Below are 27712 nucleotides of genomic sequence, written 5' to 3'. Positions count from 1 at the left end.
TAGAAAAAAAAAAACAGTAATATCAATCGACTGTTACCTATAACAAAACCGTGTGTATCTTACAATTAAAGATATTTATTTATTTGATTGTGATAAGGATTACGTGATATTTTAAATTCCGAACTTATTTTATTATTTTTATTACTTATTATTTAATTTACATATTTGTTTCATTTTGACAATAGTTCTGGTGTACATACTGGTGCGAAAGTTCTACTATCGTCCACCTTCGTGCCCTCTATATGAATTCAAATCAGATATTCGTTATAATCCCAAGATATATGTGTGTGTGTGTGTGTGTGTGTGTGTGTGTGTGTGTGTGTGTGTGTGTTTGTGTGTTCCACACACAAACACACACACACACTTATATTGGATCTTTTGGTTTTCCCAGCTGTGCCTTGTGAAGCGCTAAAGCCTCCTGTCCCAATTGGTTGCCATTATTACCTCGATAGCGATTGTTACTGTTATTAGATATTAAGAAATTAATTCGTTGGTTCGCGTTAAAACAAGAGCGCAGAAGAGTTTCAAGTATTCTTCTACTTGGAGACAAAACTAATAATGCCAGAAATGCATTTTTACAAGTGTCAATTCATATTTTTGAAACATATTGTATTTTAGTTTTTCAAGCATAAAGAAAACGATTGATTTTACACGAACGATTGATTCATACATAATTCATGAGAATGAATGAATGAATGAATGAAGTACATTTGAAGATGCAGTTCACGTTATGGTGGAATGTGTCCGAAATGAAGATATTAGAAATGATGTGCTGTAAATAACTCAAAATTTTAACGAATTATTTAAGAACTTGGAGGTTGTAATTCAATTTTGGCTTATCCTCTCTCAGAACCGGCTAAACTATTGTATAAGATTATTAAGATTAAAAGATTGTTAAGATTATTTACAACATTGGTATGCGACGACGACCTCATTAATTTCTTGTGTAAATGTGTGATGTTCCTATGGAGTGACGTAGTCCTTATGGACTAAAACTCCTTAAATAAGGAAAAAAATGAAGTACATGTACGAAACTGTACGTATATACATATAATATTATGTATTCATTCGCATGCAGTTTGTATGAATAAAATACGTTAATTTACTATGCAAATAATTATAGCGTCATTTAAATTCCCACAATGCCAGAAAGTAATTTCTTATCGAAGGCATTTGTTACCTAAAAGAAATTACTTCATCGTGTCATGTTTTGATAAGGTCGTATTGCGGTTCTTTTATTTACCTTATCATAATCATATTTTATTCGTTAAACTTGATGCATGCAACTTTTTAGTGCTTGTATTATTTGAACAAAAGTCACCTGTATTGAAAGTATAATATTTTCAACACACTTAAGTACTGTTTTTTATATATATTCCAATAATTATTACAATAATAAATCGACATACATACAAATGTAATCGTAATTTTAACTAGGTAGGTAATTATCATCTCTTGCATATTATTATAATGAATTTTTTTTTAATATTATTATACTGTTACTATTATTACTATTATACCTAGTAAGTTTAAACTTTTTTCATTCCTATAATGCTACAATTTTAACCATGAAGGTACTGTAAGTACAACACGTGTAATTAAAATCCCTTTGAATGTAGCCCCACTCTTCTGTGAGAAGTCTAGAATGTTCGAAAAGCAGTGGATCGCTTTTCTCGAATGCTCGACGCGGGGCGACGACACAAACCTTGAGTACCTTGTAACAGAACAAACATATAACAGAAACTTTACTTTTCTTCCATATTTACCTATATTTGTAATGTTCGTATTAGACTTGTTTCATCATAAAATAAATAATTTCTGGACTATTTTTCAAAATTCTGTATTTATTACAAATATCCCTTTAAAAGTATCTCATTTTATTTCTACCTGCTTATATTAGGTATAAAGACTATTTAATTCTTTGTTTCTATTAAATAAATTCAAGAACTTCTAGGTCGAATTTAAAAATAATCTCATTTCTTTCTAGTAGTAGTAGTACAATATTACTACCGTTTTATATGCCAAGTATATTTTAACGGGAGAAAACAAAATCGCATAATCGACGCGGGGCAAAAAGAGTTGTAGGTATTTAAAAATGTTGACGATATTTTAATTTGCAATTACTCATTTTTAATATTGATATAGGTAGGTGTCAGGTATGTACTAGTTATAATTATTTATAATTACCTGTTACCTATAATGAAACATTTAAACGTTAATATTAACAATAAACAAAAGTTCATAAATATTTATCACCTTCAAAGAAAAAATGAGTTTCGTTAAATTGTTATGAAATTCGTTAAAATAGTAAAATATGGTTGTAGGAAAAAGAAAAAACGAAAACATTATTAGGATAAGCAATATATTTTAAAAAAACCATCAGATCAGACAATGCAGATTACATGCAAATATGTACATTCAAACACTGTATTTAACGATTACATTATTTAGACGAAAACTCAGTAACTTAAATAAATACGGCAGTTCTTTTATTATAAAAAAGGAACTTAATTTTATATGCAAAGAAATCTAAGTAAGTAGGTATGATATTTGCTTATTAATGGCTAAAAGTTTAAAATACAATCACTATAAGTCATTTGTGTTCAGTTTCACTGAATATTTAAAATTTAATATGGTCCATTTACACAGTCATTTTAATATCACATAAAATCATGCATTATTTAACAAAAAAAAAATACTTTACCATACGTAATACAGTAATCGGGACGAGCCCATGTTCAATAGGTAGCTAATATTAATATTATATCTAACATATAAGTATTAAATAACTATATTGTAAAAGTTTAACGCAGGTATACATCTTGAAGTTAAAATGTAGAGCAGAGAATAGTAAACTCAGTTCTGAAACCAACATACATGTATTTAGTAATAAGTTAAAAAAATTGCAAATTTTAGTAAAATACTTTCAATTTGCTCGCGTCTTTGATATTTCTATTAATACGGCGTCCACACTTAAAAAATTAAATAATAAGGTACTTCTTTTCATTTAAAATAAATAACTCCGTAACTTATAGTTATAGTTAACAAATCACAGATACCCATCGCGAACTGCCAGAACTACTGGGCAAACGGTATTAGCTTTTCGTAATAGCCTAATAGACGTTACCGGTATTCCAACTTAAGCTAATCGCAGTCTTAAACATTCATCATACAGCCCCGTTACAACCTCTCTCCTAACAACCCTTTAATACTCGAAGGTGAACATAATACTAAACAAACATGCAACCGTCAAAGCGAATCTAATGGATGACGACTATATTGCTATTGCATTGGGATGTTCAAACGTTAAGGTTCCAGTCCCATCCTCGGTTAACACATTCAAACGTACTCAACTGGTATGCTCTACCGCGTACATATCACAGATGGTGTGTCGGCGAGGGCGCGAGCGCGAGCCCCCGGGGCCGGCCTCGTCACAGGTAGGGCATGCAGGCGCCGCAGCGCGAGTGTCGCTCGGGGGAGCCGGCGCACGCCCTGCACACAAGCACGCCCGGTTAACTCACGAGCTCCTCTCGTCGTTCCGGGTCTCCGAGCGACCGAACGCTCGCCGCAACTTCTTCACCAACCTGCTGTGAAACTTGTCGCTGTCCCGCGCTCCGCTGGACGGGCTACCCGAGTCCTTTCGGCTTTCGTGCACTCGTAACGACGCCCGTGACGGTGGTACCCGACAGTAAGATAGCGAGCGCATCGCAGGGGCGCTCCGGTGTGGGCTGAGCGCGGCGGCTGTTCGCGGTGATAGAACGGGCCCCTCCGATCTTGATTCTGACACTTTCCGCACCCGACCTCCGATCCCCGCCTTGTCCGCAGACTCCGAAGTCCGTCGCGATCGCTGCGAGTTGTAAATGTCCCAATCGTTCTTGACTACAGGCATCATGAACGCCATCTCGGCGACGGTGACGGTGACTCTTAACTTTTAACGTTTTTGTTGAAGTATAGTAGGCGCCGCTGTAAACTATAGCTTATTCACGGAAAACTGTTTGCCGGATCGATACTGGTAAATAGCAGCTAAAGTACTTTCCACTGTATTGACTCCTTTTGAAATTGTAGTTTGATAAAAACTTCTGATTTGGTTTATTATATTATTATTCTTAATGATGATTATAACATTAAAAGGTGTTCAGGAAGAAAACACAAGCTTTCACTTCAATGTCACACACGCTGCAGCTATTAACCTCGGATGTTCACCTTAGGACGAATTGCAGTAGAATGAAGAATCTGTGAAAACACACCCTGAATATAAGGAAAATAATGGCGCTACTGTAGCAGCGGCCACTAGGGAAAACATTCGACACTAAAAACATTTATGATTTCAATTATATTTGTCACTGCTATAATATATATACAAGTAACAATTTTTTTCAAATATTTCCGACACATAAATACTGCAAAAGTTCTTTCAAATTACCGAAAAAGTTATGAAAATACAAACTACTGTAAAAATTAAATTTGTGCTATTCGATAATAGATGGCGCTCTTACTGTAGAGAAACGTAAAATAGATATATCAAATATTCAATTAAATAAAAAAAGTCATTATAAATACACAATAAATAATTATTTAAGAAAAAAAAAAACAATATTACCTTACTATTCCATCTGTAACACTTTCAATATGTAGGTCCTACTGTGCTGAGGCAATATAATTTCGATTAATCTAGTTAGCATTTTTTTCACTAGATGACACTAGTAGAAGTAAGATTTCGCATGTAGTTTGTTATCCTCGTTAGATGGCACCATTTATCATATTCCATAATTCGTAAAATATGTTAATTTCTAAATAGGTAATTTCACCTGAAAATATAATTATCAATTATTAAACGGCAAATATATATATTTTAGTCTTAGCACGATCTATTTTTTTTTTCTTAAAACTTAATTGGAAAAACTAAACGCCTTGTGAAGTTGTGAGTATGTCGGTGTGAATAATGTGTGCATAGCGTAAGTGAAGGTCAAATTAATGGTTCTCATAACGGATGAACGATTCCTTTTAGATTTGGGCACAGGATAGATATAGTAGCAGCGGTTGGGAAGTATAAAATAGAAGGAAATAAATGATGAATAATAGCAGTGTTTAACGGATTCAATATATGTATTAGTGATGTGCCAGATCGTCAAAAATGCATATCCGCGGATACGAATCTGGATACGGATAATTAGTGTCAAAATCCGCGGATACGGATCTTTAATTACTAACGCAATCGGTTTTGGCGCCTGACCTTGAAACGATAGTTGATGTCACGCCTACCACAACGACAAGCAGGACTAGGGTTGCCAGATCAAATGACTTGATTATCGGGAGAAAAAAACAATTTTTCGGGATATTGGGACTTTCGTCGGGAAAAACAAAAATAAAATAAAATTAAAGTTCATACATATATATTTAAAACAACAACATTAAACGTTATTGTTATATCATCTGCTGCCGATACAAATGTCTATATGAATAAATACTAACAAAAAAATTCAGAAAATGGTTCCCTTATTACTTGTATTATCATATTATAAAGTAATTTATTTTTCAGCTTTCCACATGTATTTGGCAGACTTTGTCGAGTCTTCACTTCGAAGATTCCGCAATGATTGAAGACAAAAGCCTTCGAGCAATGCGTCCTGCCTGTGTTAACATACGGAGCCGAGACGTGGACACTGACGAAGGGACTGGTCCACAAGTTTAAAGTCACTCAACGTGCAATGGAACGGGCTATGCTTGGAGTCTCTCTCAAAGATAGGATTAGAAATGAGACTATCCGCGAGAGAACGAAATTAACCGACATAGCCCATAGAATTAGCAAGTTGAAGTGGCAGTGGGCTGGCCATCTGTGTCGCAGGACCAATGGTCGTTGAAGTAAACGGGTCCTGGAGTGGAGACCGCATCTTGGCAAACGCAGTGTGGGACGTTCTCCAGCCCGTTGGACCGACGATCTACGTAAGATGCCGGTATAGTCTGGATAAGGATTGCGGAACATCGGGATGTTTGGCGCGAACTTGGGGAGGCCTATGTCCAGCAGTGGACTGCAATAGGCTGAGCTGAGTGCTGAGTGACATGTATTTGGTTACTTTTCACGAATTTTACCATTTTCTGTGCTTTTTCACTATTTAACTTGTAATTCAAACAATTTAACTCAAAGTTGAGTGAAATTATAACCTCTGCTTTTGTTAAATCCATAGATTGTTCAGCAAACTAAACACTCTTCCACAATAAGCATTGCTTACTGGAATAGACATCACGAGGTGATTTGAATTAAATGTTTCTTTTAAAGAACAATAATCATTATACAATTAACCATTATTGATCCAACAGCTCATTCCATGAGAAATAAGTCTCCTTTTTTAATGAAAATTGAGAGGGTCTTTTATATAAGGAGTTCTCACTGAAATGAAATCGTTCTTCTAAGGACTTAATAGCTCGTTTGAAAAGCTGCTCTGCTCTTTATAAAATTGTTCCTTTTCAGCATCGGATACTCTAATTGATATGGATATGTTCTTACTGATATGTAATTTATCTTGCATTCGGTCTTTGAGCTGGCTAGTAGCTTTCTCATTACAACATCTTTTTTTACACTAGGTCAGTAAACAACCGTAAGGCTCACCTGATGGTAAGCGATTACCGTAGCTTATAGACGCTTGCAACACCAAAAGCATCGCATGCGCTTTTCCGACCCTTTCCCCAATCCCCATAGACACCTTACTCACCACAGAAACACAACACTGAATTCAGTATTATTTAGCTGTGATCAGTATTATTAATGTCGAGGTACTTCCCCAGTCAGGCTGCTACAGATTTTAAACATGATATTTCCTGCTGCGCTCTACCTCAGCTGCGTAACAACATGCCAATACTGCCGGAGCGCCGAGTGGCAACGTTTCATTTGACAAACATTCGAAACTTAAAATCATTGTTTTCTAAACTGAAGTTGTTTTTCGAGAGATTTTTCCTTTTTGGGAGTGGGGGTATACAAAAATTCCGGAGAACCCGCCATACCCGACCATCTGGCAACCCTAGGCAGGACAGGTTTCACCTTGCATTGCGCGCGTATTACTTTTGTTTAGCAACTAGGTCCAAGAAACGTCGAGCATCTAAAAAACTTAATAAACCGCGACAAAATCCGAAAAATTGTTTCGATAAAAAGTTGTGTGTTTTTATTTTTCATTTTCTTATATTTATAAAAGTAATGTCATAACTTTCTATGTGTAATAGTGATATCACAAGATCAAGTATATTTGAGTTATATATTAATAATAATAAATAATAAGTTATATACTATTAGTATGGTAATAAATTACTAGAATATATGTATGTTTGCAATTGAAGGTGCCAACTATTTTTAATTATACTATTTAATGACGTAATCTAAGTTATTATGTAGAATTTTATCGTGTCTATTAAATTTGAAAACTAATAAAAGATCTGTAAAAGATCCACGAGAAAAGTGACGGATACGAATCTCATTTTTCCCACGGATAGCCGCGGATATCCGCGGATACGGCTATTCTGAACATCACTAATATGTATACACCTATTTACCAAAAAAATATTAGAAATACAAATACATATAAATATACACGCATACATATATATGTGTGTGTGACATTAAGATACCGCAATTATGTGTTGAGCGAAATATGGTTTCTTAAAACGTTGCTCAAGACAAGCTAGAGTTGAAACACGTCTGATTGGAAACAGAAGGGAATCCCAAAGTCGAACAGCTTTAACAGTGAAGGAATTAGAAGAGAAAGAGGATGTATGAGGAGTTTTTAGAAGTACATTGTAGTCAGATCTAAGGGAACGTTTATGGGAGTTGCAAAGAAACGTGAACCGTTCTTTGAGGTATTTAAGGGCATCAAAATTGTGCAATATTTGCAATGGTGTGGCAAATGCTGAGTGGCTGCCTGTATTGTTCGTAATATCTATGAAACCGTATTTGTATTTTTTTGATCTTTTTATTGTGAACAATAAAAATATTTTTCTTTCTTTCTTTCTTTTCTTTCTTTAAAATAATGAAAGTACATGTACAGTAATATTCCTGCGTATGAAAATGGGAGACATGGTCATATTTGCTAAGACCAAATATGGACCGTACACAGAGATTCTGAAGGTGCTCAAGCCTATTTAGTTGCTCTTCTTTAAATTTGATCCAGAAACATGTCATAGTATCATCAAGCATGTTTAGTTATAAGATATTATTAGTAATTAACGTGGTCATCTCAATCCATAAATGGTTTTTTTTTTTTTTTTTTTAATAAAACTCACTGTTTTAATAAGAATGTGTATTTACAGCAACATTAAAGTTCTAATTAAATTAAATAAATAAATTACAAAAAGGTGAGTGATTCGACCGGCGATATTCAATCGGCGCATTTCGAATAATTTTGTAACCGACTAAAACTTTAGTACAAGAAAACTTAATATATTGATAAAAAAATGTGTTTTAAATCATCTTAATGAGATTGCTCAATTTGGCATTCGTATGTTAATGTTACTTTTTCATTATTTTAATGATTATATCCATAACTTAAAACATTACTCTACTGGCGCTGACTACATTATTTTACTCAACAAACATTCATAACAACACAATAGGTACACAAAAATTAATAGGTGGGTAATTTATCACATAATTAAAGACAAAGCGTTTAAAACATCATGTACATTTACGTTTTTGTTAACAGTTTACATTTTCAACTAAACAACTAATTATAAGTTAAAAGTTTCGTAAAAGATTTTTTTCCCAATAAAAAGTCGATAGCACCTTAAAATACAATAAAAAAAATTTATAAATAATTTATTGTCCTAAATTATGATATGATCATAGTAACTTTACCGCCAAATAGCATAAATGTCAAAGAATTTTTAATAAAAGTTTAAAAAGTAATATTTACCAGTTTTTTTTACAAACATTTAAACATGATTTAATCCTATATCGCATACGAAACTAATGTCTTGGTTCCTCCAGTTGAGATTATTTTTTGTGTAAAAGCACAAAAACCATAAGCGAAAATAACCAATATTGAATCATTCGTAATCCAAATTTTTTTTAAAGCCCGCGACAGCGTGAACTTCAACTCTGTGCATATTATTGCTGTTGCTCTGTTCCGTTTTCAGGTTAAAAAAAATCTACTGGAATACGGAGTTTAAATTTAGTATTATTATTATTTGTAAATCTGTTGTTCTACTTTAAAATTATATTAGTATTTTTTTAAATATATGTTTAAAAGGATATTTTCCATGAGACCATATATGGCTGAATTTCGCGGTAGTTGGCTTATCTATATAATATAATTATTAAACGGCTTTAAATTGAACAAGTAACAGCGCTCGTTAATATAACCCCTTTAAATTAGCTAGTTTTCCAATTAGAAAAAAAATACATTTTTTTGAATTCCTTCTTCTCTGGAATTATATTGCTAAGTTAAGAAATCCTCAAGCTGCATTCATAATCACTTTCAAGAACCATCACCAGTAGAAGATTGACATGCTTGTTATTACCATAAAAACGAATTAGATCGATTCTAGGGGCAAGCAAACACGATTCCTTGCTTATTACGTACAAGGTCCGAATACATACGAAACTATTTATGATTCCGTCAAAAAATCGCACGGATGCATAAAAAGCTATATATGGTCTATTTTTTTTTTTTTTAGATTCTGGACGTGATATTTTTTTCACGTTTGTTATTTTTATTCGTCTCCTATAAAAACCTCAGTCATAAAATATTTTTCATTTCGATTCATTCATAATTCATGCAGTAAATGATTAATAACAAACATAATTTTTAGGAAATGTAATAAAAATTGTTCAATATATTTACATAATAGCTAATCTTCATTGGTAAAAAACTAACTTAGTAATTCCGTACTTCTAGCATTCTGAAAATGTATAATTGTTTCAGACAAATAAGTCGTTATAATTTACATAATTAAATTTTGAGTTAGTTTTTAGTTCGTGTTTATACATGTAAAGTCCCTTATTTCACACAAGAAGGCTCAGTGTATAGAAAACGAATGTGCAAAAATCATCACCATTAAATTATTAATTGCTAAAGTTTGTCTCACTCTTGATGATGAAGGAAATTCGCTAATTTATAGAGAAACAATTTCGCATTATGATCATATTTTTGACCAAGGAGTTGGGCCTTTGATCTTAGGTGAGAGCTAGGCTTAAACATACAATACAATACGAGAACTAAAAGTTACAGGTTACTTAAATAATTGGTAACAAAGAATTCGTTTCCTACATGTTATGTAACAAAGTTACAAATATAAGTTCTAGGACAATTAATAATACCTAAGGTATTTAGTATCTAACATTTAAAGCAAAGTGTACATGAAATTTTTGGTGACTATCATTTATCATATTGTAAGCTCATATTAGTATCTTCTTTCGACCTGTCTGGGTCGTAGTAGCCATTTAAGTTTACCATAGTCAGTAATTCGACTAAGTGCCTCTGGTATCCACATTCCATTAATTTTGTGATGACTTTGTGTAAGTATTTCGCTAATTTTTCAAACAAATGGAAAAGTTCTTCCATTTGAACATAGTTTGTATGCGTAAAGTAACCGTTGAGTTCGTTTTGACGCCATTCTCTGCGAAATTGTAGATATCAATTTTAATATTATTATATTTAAAATTCGAAATTATAATTATCAAATATAACCTTATTTTTGCACATAAATTTAAAAAGTAACATTTTAATATAACAACTTTTTGTTTTACCATTTATAAATATATAATATTCTTAAACATGAAAATATTTTTAAATTCACCTATAAATGTAACATTACACATAGGCAGATATATTCAAAGGTTTTTAACGATTAATATTACGTGTACATGTTTGTAGTTTTAGAATCATAAAAAGAACTCACCCAGCCTTTAAGACTCGATTAAATTTCAATATAACAGTGAAAATATCGTTCAGAAGTTTCATTACGGGCGTCGATCTATTATTCAAAAGGCATCTAAAAAGAACTTTCTTTATATAAACAACGTGACATTCGTACAAATCGTCCAATGTCCGAGCTTTCTTTAGATCTTTCTCGAATTCCGTCCACGATGTTAGTATACATGTCGTGACAATATAATTGTCTAATGCCCTTATTAGGGATGCCATATTATGTCTATAGATCTGTATCGATATGTATTGCGGCGACTTCAAGAGTTGTCTTGAATGTTGCCTCGATAACTTTGCTGTTAATTTAAGTGCCTGAAAATAGTAAAAATAATGAAAGTTATGATAAATTTTTATAGTAAACTAGTTAACATATTGGTAGTACATATTCAATAACTAAGGCTATAGTATAAGGCAAACTGCGATTTTCGAATGAAAAAAAAAAAAATTGCGCAAGTTCTAAAATATCACTATTCAGATTTATTATTCTCAACTGTACAAAATTTATTGAGGAAAGCCTATAGCCATAAAGTCCTATATACCAGCCAACCTCAAGGGAACTAAAAGAATTTAAGATGTACAAAATTAAGATTTAAAAAAAATATTCACAAAAAAAAAACACTAACCTCGAAATCCTCGCTTAGCACCCAAAATATTCGTCTCATTTTAATTAAAAACTGAAATACTTTGGCGTATCGTTGTAAAGCTTCCTGAGACAAGATAATATTTAACGGCCAACTCACAGAATATGTAAGAGATAGACATTGCAACACATCTGGGGAACTGTGTTGAAAACTTAAAGGAGGTTCCGTGATCGTAAAGGATAAATTTTCGGAAAATTTGTGGACATCTGTAAAATAAATGTAAACTATTAATAAAAAGCGTATGTATCTGCTCCGTTACGTGACTGGAGTTTACTTCTTATGAACGATTAAAACTAAATTATTAATAATTATATTTAAAAAAAAACGAGTGCGCTTTAAACCACACGACTGAAGTAAAACTTCTTTAGCTTCATCTAAATTATATTTCCCTCTCAACTTCCGTCCGCCTTATCCGAACACACTTTTCGTAACGCTCTCGTCCCGCATTAACCAGCTTAGTCCCCAAATCAAGCGTACGTAAAGAAGTTTTACTTCAATAAAAATATTTGTTCTTCTGTATTGCAAACAAATAATAACACAACACACACACACAAATACAAACTATCATATTAATGACACATCATAGATGTATGATGCAAAGAATTCATAGATAAAACTTATTATTCGGTGCAGGATTACATCCCTGATAATAATAGTCTAAATGTGAATGTAAATTTGTTTGTTACGATTTCACGCGAAAACTACTTAACCGATCATCATGAAACTTTGTACATATATTCTTCGATGTATTAGAAGTAACATAGGATACTTTTTATTAAAAAAATTTAATGCGAGCGGAACCGCGGGTAAAAGCTAGTAGATGTTAAATGATGTTAAATTCATGCAAAATATTACTAATTTTGTACTAAAACACAATATGTACATTATTTTAAAAGAAGTAGCTGCGGTTGTTTCTTGCCAATCCTTCTCTGCAGATTCTTTATTCCGAATCAGTGCTAGCTTCACTTTTAAAAACGATTATCACTTAAAATTTTAATTTATAAAATAACAATTCGAAAGTGCTTTTGAAGCCTATTTGAATGAAGTTATTTTGATTCGATTTTGATTTGAATCAATATTTAACCAGAGTTCCAGTACAAATTATTAACTAAAAAGAAGAACTTACGCGAAATCGATGATCCTAGGGCTTTATCTAGAATATTGTGCAATGTAGCAAAATTCAATAATTCTTGTGGATTCAATGTTTTAATTAATTTGGTAAACAAGTTGTGACAGATACTTCTAGAAAACTCTCCATCCATCAGAAAGAAGTAATCCTTCAAACTTCTCAAATGTTCATACATATCCAAATTAACGAGGAAATGCGTTAGAATCGAATTATTCACGACTTCTAATTGATATGTCAGTGGCAACATTACTGATCTTTGTAAGCAAGCGGTAAGTGTTGCTATATTATCACACGATATTTTCTGATCATCCACGTCTGGGTCACAGTGTGACATGAAGATATTGTTATAAGGTTTCCTTTTAACTTCCTCCATTAAAATTGCTGGATGGGTATAAATCGAACATGTGTCTTGATTAATTTTATTATTAAAATAATCTTTAGTGTAGTACTGGAGTTGCTTCATGCCAAATGGATCAAATGATTCAAGACTGTACGAGCCATCTATTATATTGAATAATGATTGTTTACTAGATATTGGTAAATCATAAAAATCTACACTTTTAGAAGGTGAGTTTCCTGGACTGACTTCTGTTTGAACGTCGCTTATGACTTCGGAGGCTGCGGTTTCATCCTCAACGATCAATGAAAAGTTAAATCCTTCTGATGTTAAATACTCTTTATCTGGTTTCACTTTAGCCGATTCTAAATCCTTACTACCTTCACTCCGTGGTGTAAAAATGTCACTTGTTAAGCCTCCGTCCACTGGTATGTCTGCAGTTGTAGGAGTTTCTAAGTCGAGCTGTATATTATAAAAAAATGTATTATTAACAACATATTTAAACATTAATTTGTATTGGCCATACAGATGTTTGCCGTGGTCTGGGTGTGTATGCAGTCAATGTGGGCCTCTCCACCGTGCCTCGGAGAGCACGTTAAGCCGTCGGTCCCGGTTCTTATCATTTACACATGATAAAGACTGTTACTCATAGTAGGGAATATATCCTCCAACCCGCATTGGAGCAGTGTAGTGGATTAAGCTCTGATCCTTCTCTTACACGGCGAAATAGGCGTATGCCCAGTGGTGGGATATTACAGGCTGAAGGTAGGTATTTAAATACAATGTTTTAAAATATTGTGGTTTGGTAAACATTCATTTTAAGGATTAAAGAAATAAGTCAATTTTATAAGACCATCAACTTAATTACTTTATTTTCTATTTACTTCTAAGCAATTTGAGTTTAGGACACAAATTGTAGTACAACACTTGCAGCCAGTTTTTTTGAGATAAATAACAACCCAAAATTAATTAAAATATAGTTATTGTATCTCTTACCTGTGGAAACAAATCTCCAGGAGTTATCGCCCCAGCGTTTGGTGTAACACTAGCAGTCTTCACAACTGATGTTTCACTGTATGGTTTTAAATTTAACCTTAAGCCAGATTTCTTAGCAGAATCAAATTTTTCTGCACTTTTTATGCTAATGGCATACTCCGAACCTAAAACTTTATCCCTATTACGTAAAGCTTCTTCTTGAGCCGTATTTGCTGGCTCTTTTATGACAGTATTTTGTAATGGAAGATTGTATTCAACACCTAATACTTTAAGTTTATTTTTCAGTGCTTCTTTTTGAGCCTCAGTTCTAGGCTCAACTACAACATCTTTATTAGATTTCTCTTTGATTATGTCAAATTCAGCTCCTAATACTTTTAGCTTATTTCTTCTAGCTTCGGCATTAGGCGTCCATTCCTCTTTATTATTTTCTTCATCGAGTGACTGAATATTTATATTCAGCAAAGGATCTTTAGTCTGATTATTCTCTGTATCTAATTGACCGAACTCATGAGCCATAACTTTCTGCCGATTCCTCAATGCTTCCTGCTTATTTTCAAGGAATCTAAGATTATCGATTGCGTTGTCCAAGTTAGCGCCAATGACGTCATTTGACGTTTCTTCTTTAGTTTCCAGTTTATTTTCTGTATTAGCTCTTACGACATTTCCTTGGTTATCCATTTCTACTTCGTTATCACAGGGCGATCCCTCCTTAGACGTTGAGACACCAAAAATACTTTTGGCTACATTACAAATAGAGCTAAATACATCTGAAGAGTTTTGTGTTTTTGCTTTGTTTCTACTGAATTCTGATACTACTGATTGTCCCTCGCTTATATCTGCGGAGGGTGTTGAATCAGCCGTTGACGTATTGCCATTATTGTTATCAACATTATCGAAATCATCATCTGATTTAAAATCACTTTGTATTGACATCGCCATAACTTCATTGCACTGATGTTCCAGTTCTAATTTCTCTCTTTTTAAATTCCTTTCTTCTGTAGATAGAAGTTGTATTCTAGTTTGATCTAATTGTAGACGTTTTATTTTCCATTCTGTATGAATTTTACTTTTCTCTACTTCCATATTCAATTTCGAATAATATTCCATAATCTTCGTCCTGGAATTAAGAAATGCATTATGGACATAAAATTATGAATTTGGCGACTTCGAAGTATATTAGATATTTACTGCCACACTATGTGTCTAAAACTTAAGATTTGATCAATGTTATTACAAATTTGATATAGGGTGAATGACAAATAAAGCTAACTGGTTTGGCTATTTTTTTTTTTTTTTTATAGAATATTTGTAATCTTGCAAAATAAGATAGCATTTAAGAGAATAGAAAAAAAAAATTGTTACTAAAACATACTTTTCATCATCTCTTAGCTTAGAGTCTACTTCTTCAGAAGCCCTTTCAGCACTTTCTTCTAACTCACTAAGCTGCTTTTGCCGTTTTTTAGCCTTGTTCTTTGTGGCTTTTGCTTCAGCCATTGCCGCTTCTAGGATCCTTAAGGAATGCTGCTTTTCTGCTATTATTAATTGTGCTAATCTTTTTCTTTCAGCTACAAAAACAAATATAAAAATATCTTAATAATTAACGTGAAACAAAATATCGCCATACTTTAAATATATAATTACGCATTGTGAGTGTAGACTTTTATACTTGTGGGTAAGCTTACTTTGCTTAGTAAAACAACAACAAATAAACAAACTAGGTGCACCTAGAGGTTTTACCCGCGTAATTTCTGATCCCATAGAAATGTTTGGGATAAAAATTTGTTATTGTGTTATTCTGAACCTCCAACTATCTACGTATCAGTTCAGACGTTTTTAAGTGAAAGAGTAACAAAAATACATTCATCCATCTCTACTACAAAGCTTTCAAATATTATATTTTTCCTTCACGTAGAACTTATGCCAAAATTATATGTTGTATCATGAGAGAGGGTGGCTCATCATCCTTAACACAGATTATACTAATAATTCTATCCATCCTATATATCCATATAGTTTGTTCAATCTGAACAAAAAAAAATTATGTAATTAACCTTTTGAACGCCATAGTCACCTATACTTAACAAGAGCTTGCGGGTCCTGTGCGCCAATGACGTCTATAGGCGACAAAAAACCCGGACCACAAAAATATTAAATAAAATTATTTAAAAAATATTTCTAGTGTTTTAATTCAACATTTCTGAAAATAGAATATCCCTGCAACATTTGAGTATAAAAAACAAGTCTTTTTCAATTTTTCTCAGTACGTGTAGCTACACGTACTGAGAAAAATTGAAATAAAAACATGCATTCTTATTCCACGTAAATGATATGTCCAGGCCGAAGTCTTCTATAGTTGATCGCTAGGGATGTGACGCAAGAGGTATAAATAAATAATAAATAAATAAATAATTATTTACAACATACACTCACGGTCATCTGTTTCTAAAGCAAGCAACTTAATGCTTGTGTTATAGATAACAGCCGACTAGTATAGCTACATTTTTTTTTTTTTTTTTTGATAAACTTACATATAAATAATACATCTAATAATACATCAATACAATATTACATACATATATATATATATATATATATATATATATATATATATATATATATACATCGAACCCACAACCCCCGGAGCAGAAAGCAGGGTCACTACAAACTGCGCCAACGGTCTAGTCAAAATGGTATAATGTTTTTTAAGCTATTCAAAATTGAACTCAAACGTGTTATATTTTCTATAAATAATTTGATATTTGAATAAAACAAAATGTAAAAAACATAGAACTATCAGCTAACACATAAATAGCAAATGAATAAAAAAATCAAATCAACTAAAATCAATCAAATTGCCATAATAAATCTAATATCGCAAATCTGGCGCATCCCTAGCGTTTCACCATTAATCCGTTTACTACACGCCGTTGTCAAGCATAGACGACACTGTGGTGACGTCATAAGCGAATAGTGAGAAAAATAGTACAGTGCAACATAAGCGATACCTTAGAAAATCGTCGCCTTTTGGAATGCGTCGCGTCGATGATTTTAATAATATAAAATTAAAAATTAAAAATAAAAATTTCAATTTTTTATCTAAGGTTAAGAGCGAAGATTACGATTTTCTTTCTCATTCTCAAAATCATCTGGCAGCATCTCAACATCATCTCTAACCCCCACTCTCATAAAAGCTTTTCTTCTGTGCTTAAGTTAGCCTACGCTTGTGTGCGACAGACCCACGGCTTTGGTGTCGTGAAATTAAATGGCGGGATCTATTACTCAATACTGTTTTAGTACTATTTGCTACCTAAGCGAAAAAAACGTACTTTAGTAGTTGATCTGATGAAGCAAATTAATATAATCGGTGCGGTCGGTGCCAGCCTTAGTTAAAAGAAATATTTACAATCGTTAAATATTAAGGCTGGCACCGACCTCTAAATAAATAATTGGCATATTTAGGTAAGTACTTTAGATTTTTTTTAATATGAAACTTATTACTTCATTTTTAGTTATTAATTATCTAATAAGAAAAATTACAAATTTGAATTGTTAATTTTTTTTAAATTACTTTTCATATATATCTATATCGATTCGAGCTCGATATATAGCGTGCGTGCAGAATATTAAAAAAATAATCCTTCCTAGATTACATAAGTAGTAATTTACTGCATAAAACCAACAAAAACGAGTCACTGTGTGGTACTCGATAACGACTCTTGGCAACACTATTTTTTTCGTAGGTATTTTTGTTTATTTTATGCCTTGGCGTACAGGGCACAGGAATGGATTTGAGGCGTGGCGATCAAAAGGTTAAACCCTTTACATAAATAAATTTTGTTATTGACACCTTTTGTTGTTATTACTTTTTTATTTTTTTATTTTTTTTAAGATTTTATGATTAGGACAGACTCACCAACAATTTTCTCCAACGTTTCAGCCTGTTTCAATGAGGCCATTTCAGTGAAGGCTTTCCTCTCTGCCTCCCTCTTAAGCAATATCTGTTCGAATGTGACCGGTTCTCCACTAACAAACAGACATCGTGTACGATAAACGTCTAATATTTCTTGCTGCCTTTCTAATTCTTCGAAGCTAGCGCAACAACGTACTGAGGGGTGGTCTGATGATATAAGCAACACTAGGGGATCCTAAAAAAATTATATTTATATTAAACTAGCTATCCTGGCGAACTTAGTACCGCCTTCTTTATTTTTTTCTTAAATATAATAATTAATATATCAAAATAAAATATAGCATATCTTTCAAGTTGGATCTAACTGCACACGGTGTGCAAATTTGATTAAAATTGGTTAAGTAGTTTAGGAGTCCATCGCGGACAAACAACGTTACGCGTAATTTATATAATTATAAAAAAAACATCGACAAAGTACGAAAATGTTACGTATTTATATAATCTTAATATTATTAAGATTATATAAATACGTAACATTTTCGTACTTTGTCGATGTTTTTTTTTTTTTTTTTATACATAGATAGGCTGGCGTTTGACCGCTATTTCACCTGATGATAAGTGAAAATGCGGTCTAAGATGGAGCACGCTTACCTAGAAGTAACCTATTCACTCGCGAGGTCATAGCTTTCAGGAAACACAGAAGCTGGTAGAGAGTTCCATTCTTTGGCCGTACGGATCAAGAATGTACTAGCGAATCGCTTAGTGCGTATAGGGGGAATGTCAACCATATAAGGGTGACGAAATGCAGAGCGTCTGGTTGTACGATGATGGAAGGGGGAGGGAGGAATCAGGTCATGGAGTTCTTGCGCACACTCTCCGAAGTGTATCCGATAAAAAACCGACAGGCCGGCCACCCTACGCCGATGATGTAAGCTTTGCAGCTTTGTGGCGACCAGTGCATCGTCACCGATGAGCCTCCTGGCTCGTCTCTCAATTGATTCAAGAAGCTCCAGCTGGTACTTGGCTGAGCCATCCCAAAGATGAGAGCAGTACTCCATGCATGATCGAACTTGTGCTTGATATAAATTCAGAAGCTGTTCCGGAGTGAAGTACCGTCTCACCTTCGAGAGGACGCCCAGTTTTTTGGCAGCTGTTTGAGCTTTTGCCTCTATGTACGAGCCAAAATTGAGGGTGGATGTTAGAGTAACGCCAAGAAGCTCCAGGTGGCCGGATATGGGCACGGGCACACCTCGTAAAGAGGGAGTCAGTTGGAAAGGACTCCGCTTTGCCGAGAAAAGACACGCCTGGGTCTTAGAGGCGTTGAACTTGACCAGATTTGCGTCACCCCAATCAGAGACGGCTTTAAGGGACAAGTTCAGACGCTGAATCATGGCTTCCCTCAGCGACTGGATCTCAGACCCACTCGCTCGTGCGTCGGACATGTAACGCTCGACAACGGTGCTGTCATCTGCATACCCAAAGGTCCCGGGTTTGAGCAGGTCGTTGATGTGCAGCAAGAATAGCGTTGCCGAGAGTACAGACCCCTGAGGGACCCCGGCATTGACCCCGGAATTGTTGGGACTCGCAACCGTCTATAACCACGCGAATTGATCGATCCCTCAGGAAGTTAGATATCCAAACACAGAGAGAAGCGGGTAGGCCGTATGAGGGAAGTTTGCTAATAAGGCCATCGTGCCAGACCCTGTCAAATGCCTTCGAGATGTCGAGCGAGACCGCTATGGCTTCCCCGTGTTTCTCGATAGCCTCACTCCAAATGTGTGTGGCATACGCGAGAAGATCACCCGTGGACCGCTTGCGGCGAAAACCGAACTGTCGGTCGCTAAGAAGATCGTTCTCCTCAAGGTGTGCCAGGAGCCGATTATTCAGTATACGTTCCATACTCTTACAGAGTATGGACGTTATGGAAATAGGTCTGTAGTTGACAGGGTCAGCTCGACTGCCCTTTTTGGGTACAGGTTGCATGTTAGCTTGCTTCCAGGCTTTCGGCACTTGTCCTGTCGCTAGAGAGAGACGAAACAGACGTGTCAGGATTGGAGACAACTCAGGTGCGCAAGTTTTGAGTACTATGGCAGGTATTCCGTCAGGACCACTAGCTTTATTCACGTCCAGATTGCGCAAGGTTTTAAGGACCTCTTTTTGACGAATTCGGACTTCAGACATAGACGTCTCGCATCGAATCGAAGAAATTGGAGGTGTGGCGCTGCCTGAGTCTAAACATGAGGATTCTGCAAAGAGATTTGCAAATAGGTTTGCCTTCTCCTCTGCGGTGTGGGCTAGTGATCCATCGGGTTTTAGCAGTGGAGGTAGTGAGGGGCGACAGAAGTTCGACTCAACCGACTTAGCCAGGGACCAAAAGGCCTTACTACCAGGTGGGTATGACGAAAGCCTAGTCCCAATTCTGCCAATGTGGTCAAATCGAGCCTTCCGCAGAGCCTTCTTGCAGGACTTGGCAGCTCTATTATAGGCTTTCTTCCTCTGGCTCACGTCTGTTGTCTTGTGGTTACGAGCATCGACCCAGGCCAGGTAAGCAGTGTTCTTTTCTGCTTCAGCACGAGAACAGTCAGAGTTGAACCAGGGTCGAGCTGCCACGGAGGCTGAAGCGTCAGTGAATGGAATGTAATACTCCATTCCCTGACGCAGCACATCAGCCACAGCATTCGCACATGATGAAGGATCATCAGAGGAGAAGCAAATCTGCCGCCACGGGTACGATGCAAAGAAAGAACGCATCTCATCCCAATCTGCTGACTTGTATCGCCATATTCGCCGGGTGCCTTTGGGGCAGGGAAAGGGCGGCGAATAAATGGCGATGTTGCATATTTATCATGTATTTTATATCTAGATGGTAAAAACCTCAAAAAGAATAGAAGAAAAAATAAAAGGTTATAAAATACTACACTACTACAAATTATAAATTTGAAGGATAAGCTTTTATTTTAAATCGTTGATTCGTCAAAAACTACTGTAGTTTTAGGGACTTTCTTTATTTTTAGCTTGTTTTTATTAATATTATTATTTTATTTCTTTAGCAGATAGAGCCATACGAAAATGTATAAATTTTTAAGCGCCTAATTAGTACAATTTCAAAAATCCCAAAAAGTATGCTGATGCTAAAGTCAATCAGTAGAATTATTAATGTTAAACTATAGACACCCACAACACGACGCCTCCAATATATTTAAAAAAAAAAAAAAACTTTAATTTACTTACACTAGGATTACAAAGTTTCAATAGTCGCAGGGATTTCCCACAGAGCAGTATAAATGTTGCCAGTGGTCTCAAGAAATCAGGCACCGCCACACTTAGTGTGATGTGAAACCCTTTATCCCAGTAACGTTTCGAACGAGAATTCACATACTGATTGTCTTTTCTTATAAAAAATTCGTGGTATTTATCATCTAGTTCACCTTCGAAAATGAATCTTTCAATAAATCTGTAAAATGAATTTAATTATATTTAATTATAGTTGTTATTAAAAAAGCATAAGAAGCAAATTTAACCGAGTGTATTTATTTTAAATTATTGAGGTGATGCTGTTGAACGCTTACAAAAAAAAATGTAGCGCATCACTTGAGTAGATTTATCAAAATCTTGTTAAGAATATGAAATTAGAATATTTTTTATGCTAAACCATTATTTTAATGACAAATAATATGAACATAAATATTACAAAAAGTACTAACTTAAAATAAACCTTGCAAATACAAAACAGTGAGTTGAAAAGTGTAAGTGTTGTCTTCCTGTGGGTTACAAGAGATATTTCGTTGAACAAATATGACATCAATTCGGCTCCATGTGGTATGGATGTCAAATCTAAAACATTAATAAAATATATTAAAAATTAATCCTTATTACTTACTACATATATTACTAATAAGAAGGTAATTTTTAAAATTACTAAGTCCATTTAACCGTAATTTCACCTACAATGACATTTGAAATTTAATTCGTTTATAATAGGAACAAACATACCATTACTTTTACAGATGTTTGTCATGGTCTGGAATGAGTTCCTATTTAATTTTAAAAAAAGAAACCAACTACCTGAATCAACCATTTTGTATATTGAAGCAATAGTCTCAATCTCATAACTTAAAGGTTCTATATGATGGAGAAGCTGCAATAACGTTGGCATACAATTCAGTTCCTCTGGGTTGTCTTTACAATGTTCTTCATATATCTGTGTTGCGATCAGACGGAACTGTAGTAGATATCTCCTTATTACTTCTCTGGAAGCCTAAAAATTTATTAGAAATTTATATATATTTACTAGCTGTGCCCACGACTTACACACAGAGTTACAAAATAAGTAAATTTTCAAAGTTACTAAGATAGCCTAAGTTACTCCTTATTACATCAGCTATCAGCCAGTGAAAGTCCCGTAAAAAATCGGTCCAGCTGTTTCAGAGATTAGCCGGAACAAACAGACAGACAGACAAAAATTGTAAAAAATGTTATGTTTGTGCGACGTCTGTCAGTAATATACATTATTAAAATTATTCAGGATTTGAATGACCTAACACTAACAAATTATAAATATCTGCAGCAGTTAATAAATAATTAAATTAAAGACATGTAATTACAAACATCTTTGTGCAAATAACAATAGGAAAATTATTGTACAGCATTATAAATAAGGACGCCGCGTTGGCGCAACGGTCACAGCCATGGATTGTACCTGTTGCGCTGGCGGTTGCGGGTTCGATCCCCGCACGTGACAAACATTTGTATTGGCCATACAGGTGTTTGCCGTGGTCTGGGTGTTTGTGCAGTCCTTGTGGGTCTCCCCACCGTGTCTCGGAGAGCACGTTAAGCCGTCGGTCCCGGTTGTTATCATGTACACCTGATAGCGATAGTTACTCATAGTAGGGAATATATCCTCCAACCCGCATTGGAGCAGCGTGGTGGATTAAGCTCTGATCCTTCTTCTCCATGGGGAAAAAAGGCCTATGCCCAATAATGGGATATTACAGGCTGAAGCGATTATAAATAAGTGCAATGTTACTTATTTTCTAGCTCCTAAAACTACAAAGTAAATTGCCATAAAACTCACTTCAAAAACAAGTCCTTTGCTATGAAAATGATCTTCAACGTTGAGATTAAAAGCGAAATTATAAAGACGCCTATAATATGTTCCTACAAGTAGTAAAGGTGCTATATATCCCTTTAAATGTTCCTTGGATACAGCCTCCAAAACTAAGTTATCTTTCATGTAAAAACAATTTGATTCCACACTAAACGGAAATGAAGTAGTCTCTACACCAACTGAAAGATAAATGAAATTAATTTTTAATGAAAATATATGTTTTTTAATGATTGCTAAACAATTAACTAATAAACTAAAAAATTAAAAATAAAAATATTATAAAATTAAAAAAAAAAAACAAATACAAAATCTAGAAAAAACTTGTTGAAAATTAAATTTTTAGTATACTTACTAATCAAATACATTATATGTCTTATAAACTGTTTTTCAGAAATAATTTTAAGATCTAAAATTTCTCCACCATAAATATTTCTCCACAAACCCATTTCTCTAGCAGAAGAGGATATTAGCTGTCTATCTTTTATTTGCGGCATTTTGCCTGAAACAGATAAAAGAAAATCTAATATTATTAAACAATAATTGTGTTTGCAGGCAAACGAAGAAAAACCGCCTTCAATTATATCGACAAGTAATACAACGTAGGTAGACGAAAAAATAGTCAAGTAAATACGCATTATCAAAGATTACTTTAAAAAGCAATGGGGGCCTTTTCGAGCATTTGGTGTAATTTTTACAGTCTTTGTAATCATTTCAAAGAATAATAATAAACGATGACAGTATGACTTGTTTTTTTTAATGCCTTGTTCTAATTTACAAGTTAGGCCAAGATCACTCTGTAACAGTAGTATTTTTTTTTATTTTAAGTCTTTTTCAATTAAAATTGCAATAATTTTTTTTATTAATGGGATGGCAAATCATTTTTAAAATCTGTGTTTAGTAGGAATATTTTCAAATGAATAGGCACTGACAGTGTAGTTTTTTTTAAAAAAAATCATAAGTATTAACGCAACTAAATTTTAAAATGTATTTTAATGAAAATCTTCTTTTCTTCAATTAAAATTGGATATCTTTCTGTTAAACAAAAGGATCTGCTATTGTGATACCATTTTGAAATTGGTATTTAGTAGGCATATTTTTAAATGAATGGGCACTGACAGCTTAGTACATTTTTTTACAAAAATCGCTGTTGAATTAGCATGATATGTTAAAAATTTGGGTTAAAAGTAGAGTAAAACCAAGTTTTTTCTTCAAAAGCTTTAAATTTACATTAAAAACATGTTATTTAATGATAGCTCTAGTAATATTCAGCAGTAATTACCAGTAATCAAAATGAAAAAATAATGGTATTTGTTAAAACTACAACCAAATTTGTAACAAGGGGTACAAATATAGTAAAAAAATAAAAAATAAAAATATTTCCGGAACCTTTGGGTAAAAATGGATAAAATTGTAATATGTTATAGTAAATTATATGGTTTATCGAATCCTTAATGGTGGACCACTATTTACGCCACACCCTGTATATTCATACATACACATATACATACATACACACATACATACACACATACATACACATATACATACATACACATATACATACAAATACACCTACATAAATACATAAATATACACGTACACAAATACCTACATAATATGTTCGCAAAGTTCTGAAACATGGTCATATTTACATAAACCAAATATGAACTGAATACAAAGATTTTGTAAGCGCTCAAGTTTATTCAATTGTTCCTCATCTAAATTAACAAAACTAGTATCAGCACAGTCAAGAATCGGTAAAAGGAGAGTCTGTGCAAGCATATTATATATTTATAAAACAACAAAAATTTTATATAAATAACAAAATATAAATTAAAATAAGTTTAGTTAGGTACTCACAAACTATATCCCAAATATCTTTGGGTATATCTTTATCTATCTGAGTAACAATCTCCCAAATATCCACTAAATCATTATTTCTTACTGGGAATATTTCAGGCATGTCTGATTTTGGACTTGTGCTTACTAAAGATACCTAAAAAATTAGTTTCAATAAAAATTAATGTTACAATCAAATATTTTACAAATATAAATTAATTTGTTTGAAAAACGATTAGTTCTAACACTATGATTGTTAAAATATCTTGAAGACTAAACTTTTCTATGGTTTAATTTGGAGAAAAACCACTTTATCTAGAATTTTTGATGATATTGTAGGTTAAAATTATTTTTTAATATTAGAAACATTATAAAAAGTTGACTGAAGTGCTAACAACAAACACACAACAACATAATACAACTTCAATGTAATTAAACCTGACAAAAAAATTCGATGGCAACTGTTTGGAACATTCGATGTATCAGGAGCCTCAAAAGGGTTAAAAGGAATTAACATAACAATTTAATTATTAATCACCAACTTAGCGAGATAACTAACCTTAATATTAACACCTGTACTTTCTGATCTAGGTATTTGAAGATCTCTCGGAGCAGTTAACCTTGGATAGTTAAATTTTGCAGACTCTGTATATGGAGACAGTGATGTTGAAGTCAATGATGCTAATGACATTGGACTAAGAAATGTTTTAACATCTTCAGTTGCTTGCGATTTATTATCAGGAAGAACTGCAAAGATTTAAATAACAAAAGTTAGGGTTGAAATGATTTTGATTCAAATATTTAATTTAACGTCTCTCCGGGTCTTACCCCAAAACTTGTGACGTATGTTCTGTTACTATGAGTCTCAGCAAGATTTTGTGCGCTTATGATACTTCTGACAATGTAAACTACATTATGACTGAGAAAGAATTATTGATACAAATTTTGTAGTACTGATACTGAGGTAAATGGAAACTGAGATAAAGCATAGCAGGAAATATTATGTTCAAAATTTGTTGCAGCCCATCTGGGGAAGCTTAACCTTATAGAAGATTATACAGCTAAATAACACTGCTTTCAAGCAGTGTTACGTTTCTGTGGTGTGTAAGGTGACCAGAGCTCCTGGAGGGGGTAGAGTCAGTAACAAGTTGCAATGCTTCTTGCGTTGCAGGTTCATATGTTATAAGTTATGGTAATCGCTTAACATCAGGTGAGCCATACGCTTATTTGCCAACCCAATTGAAGAAAAAAGAACATTTTATTGATAAGGTATGGACAAAAAAGGAATTATATTATTTTAAATTTAATTTCTTATGTTAAAAACATTTATATACTTCCATTTATTTATTAAATATTATCCAGAGGATTGTACAATGCAATATTAAGAAAATTAAGTGAATATCTTACATGATCTTGAATCAAAGCTTTCTACTGTATACTCAGTGTAACATTGAGAATATTGCCTGTCTAGAATATGTTCCTGACGTTTCAGTGAATATGGTAGTTCAAATACATATTCCGGAAAATATGGATACGGTTGTGGTGACCCGAATATCTCTGTCTTAGGCTTTGGTAGCATTTCATCGAAAAGACCAAGTGAAAATGGATTCTACAAGAAATTTTTTTTAATGATAGACAGAATTTTAAATGTAATATACGTTAATAGCAAACTGCTAATTTTATTATCTCGAAAATACCTGAAACATTTCAGTTGATAGATCTTCCTTTACAGAGTTTATAAGTCGAATCAAACATCGAAGGACATTGTTAACTACATCGGTTTTCTCTCCAAAATTAGTGTTGCGAATTTCCGTAATAACTTTCTTTAATTCAACAGACCGCTTGTATTCAGCTACATTTTTAATTGTTTGATGTGACACAAAATGATGAGACAATAACTCTTTGATTGGATCAGACTTCGATACTGGAACGCCTGAGGGAGACTTCTTTAAAATAACTTCATACGAATGTGCCCTCAATTTTGAAGCTAAAAGCTTGCGTGATATTGACCTGTTCTGACATTTTTCTGCTGTTTTCTCGCATAATTTTGTTATTAATTCATAAACACCGGCGTTTTCTACGTCCAAAGTTTGATTATGCATTTTTAAATAATTCATATAAAAATAAGTTTTTATTTTCTTCAAACCTTTAAAAAAATTTTCGTTGCAATATTAATAATAATTACTCTTCTTTCCTAATTCTTCATAATTACCGAAAACAGAAAACCGAATCAAACGTTAACTATTATAAAATAACAACAAAGTAACAAAACAATAATATTATACATTTATATTTTATACTTATACTGTCTTATACCAAAGAGTATATAGGTAAGTACTATTAAGTACCCACAGATTATTTTAAAGCACAGATTACTATATGAATCACATATAATTATAATTCCGACACGGTAAATTGAAAAAATTGTCACTAATAAGTTCCAGATCGAAAATGTACTCTATATGAAGCTTTTAATTTATTTAATAATGTACAAGTAAAATAAATATAAACTACTAAAATGCGAAGCAAAAAGATTGCGGATATTCGTAATAAAAAAGATGCTAATCGTTCAATTTTCAATAGCTCAATTCAAATACGTTGTCCTTTTAAGTTGCTCACTTCAAATTATTACATTAAAAATTCAAAATTTCAAAATTTTAAAAGAATATTTTTCAACGACTTTTTTGATTTATAATTAAATAATTTGAGGTGAGCAATTTAAAAGTCACCCATCATTGTCTATGCGCATCTGCAGCGCTCACTTTATCGATATAAACGTTAAATTTGTTCCAACTTTATATATTTATTTAAAAATTTAGGAAAGTGGAGCTGTTCAAATCTGT

At 33.4% G+C, this 27712-nt stretch overlaps 2 protein-coding genes across 4 annotated transcripts; both read right to left on the bottom strand.

The window, feature by feature from the left end:
* Window positions 1-1357: 1357 nt before the first annotated feature.
* Window positions 1358-4227, bottom strand: LOC123661045. Of its 3 annotated transcripts, none has more exons than XM_045596059.1 (3): window positions 3585-4227; window positions 3375-3492; window positions 1358-1714 (listed from the first exon to the last, which is right to left on the bottom strand). In XM_045596059.1, the coding sequence occupies exons 1-2, from the start codon at window positions 3899-3901 to the stop codon at window positions 3432-3434; spliced, it is 378 nt and encodes a 125-aa protein (XP_045452015.1). In that variant the 5' UTR covers window positions 3902-4227; the 3' UTR covers window positions 1358-1714; window positions 3375-3431. The 3 variants fall into 3 exon arrangements, with proteins under 3 accessions (XP_045452015.1, XP_045452013.1, XP_045452014.1); XM_045596057.1 differs by lacking the exon at window positions 1358-1714 and adding an exon at window positions 2346-2862 and having other exon boundaries at window positions 3355-3492; XM_045596058.1 differs by lacking the exon at window positions 1358-1714 and adding an exon at window positions 2346-2862.
* Window positions 4228-9785: 5558 nt separating this feature from the next.
* LOC123660905 (gamma-tubulin complex component 6) lies at window positions 9786-26971 on the bottom strand. The gene is made up of 16 exons (XM_045595924.1): window positions 26567-26971; window positions 26277-26478; window positions 25429-25616; window positions 24891-25026; window positions 23383-23529; window positions 22998-23209; window positions 21986-22181; window positions 21628-21757; window positions 21155-21377; window positions 17927-18158; window positions 15386-15578; window positions 14014-15130; window positions 12678-13479; window positions 11534-11757; window positions 10885-11222; window positions 9786-10602 (listed from the first exon to the last, which is right to left on the bottom strand). Exons 1-16 carry the CDS (start codon window positions 26969-26971, stop codon window positions 10362-10364), a joined length of 4986 nt encoding a protein of 1661 aa, XP_045451880.1. The 3' UTR covers window positions 9786-10361.
* Between the last annotated feature and the right edge of the window lie 741 nt (window positions 26972-27712).

The sequence above is a fragment of the Melitaea cinxia genome, chromosome 16 (genome assembly GCF_905220565.1).
Source record: "Melitaea cinxia chromosome 16, ilMelCinx1.1, whole genome shotgun sequence".
Taxonomy (NCBI): domain Eukaryota; kingdom Metazoa; phylum Arthropoda; class Insecta; order Lepidoptera; family Nymphalidae; genus Melitaea; species Melitaea cinxia.
This window is presented reverse-complemented; position numbering and strand designations above follow the sequence as displayed.

Bases quoted from the DNA above. Each gene is read 5' to 3' on its own strand.
- LOC123661045 (XM_045596059.1), bottom strand. From the start codon at position 3,901: ATGGCGTTCATGATGCCTGTAGTCAAGAACGATTGGGACATTTACAAC. The intron at 3,493-3,584 runs GTTGGTGAAGAA...GCTTGTGTGCAG, and splicing joins AGCGACAAGTTTCACAGCAG to GGCGTGCGCCGGCTCCCCCG.
- LOC123660905 (XM_045595924.1), bottom strand. From the start codon at position 26,971: ATGCATAATCAAACTTTGGACGTAGAAAACGCCGGTGTTTATGAATTA. The intron at 26,479-26,566 runs GTATTTTCGAGA...AATTTCTTGTAG, and splicing joins TATCAACTGAAATGTTTCAG to AATCCATTTTCACTTGGTCT. The intron at 10,603-10,884 runs GTGAGTTCTTTT...ACAATTTCGCAG, and splicing joins AATCGAGTCTTAAAGGCTGG to AGAATGGCGTCAAAACGAAC.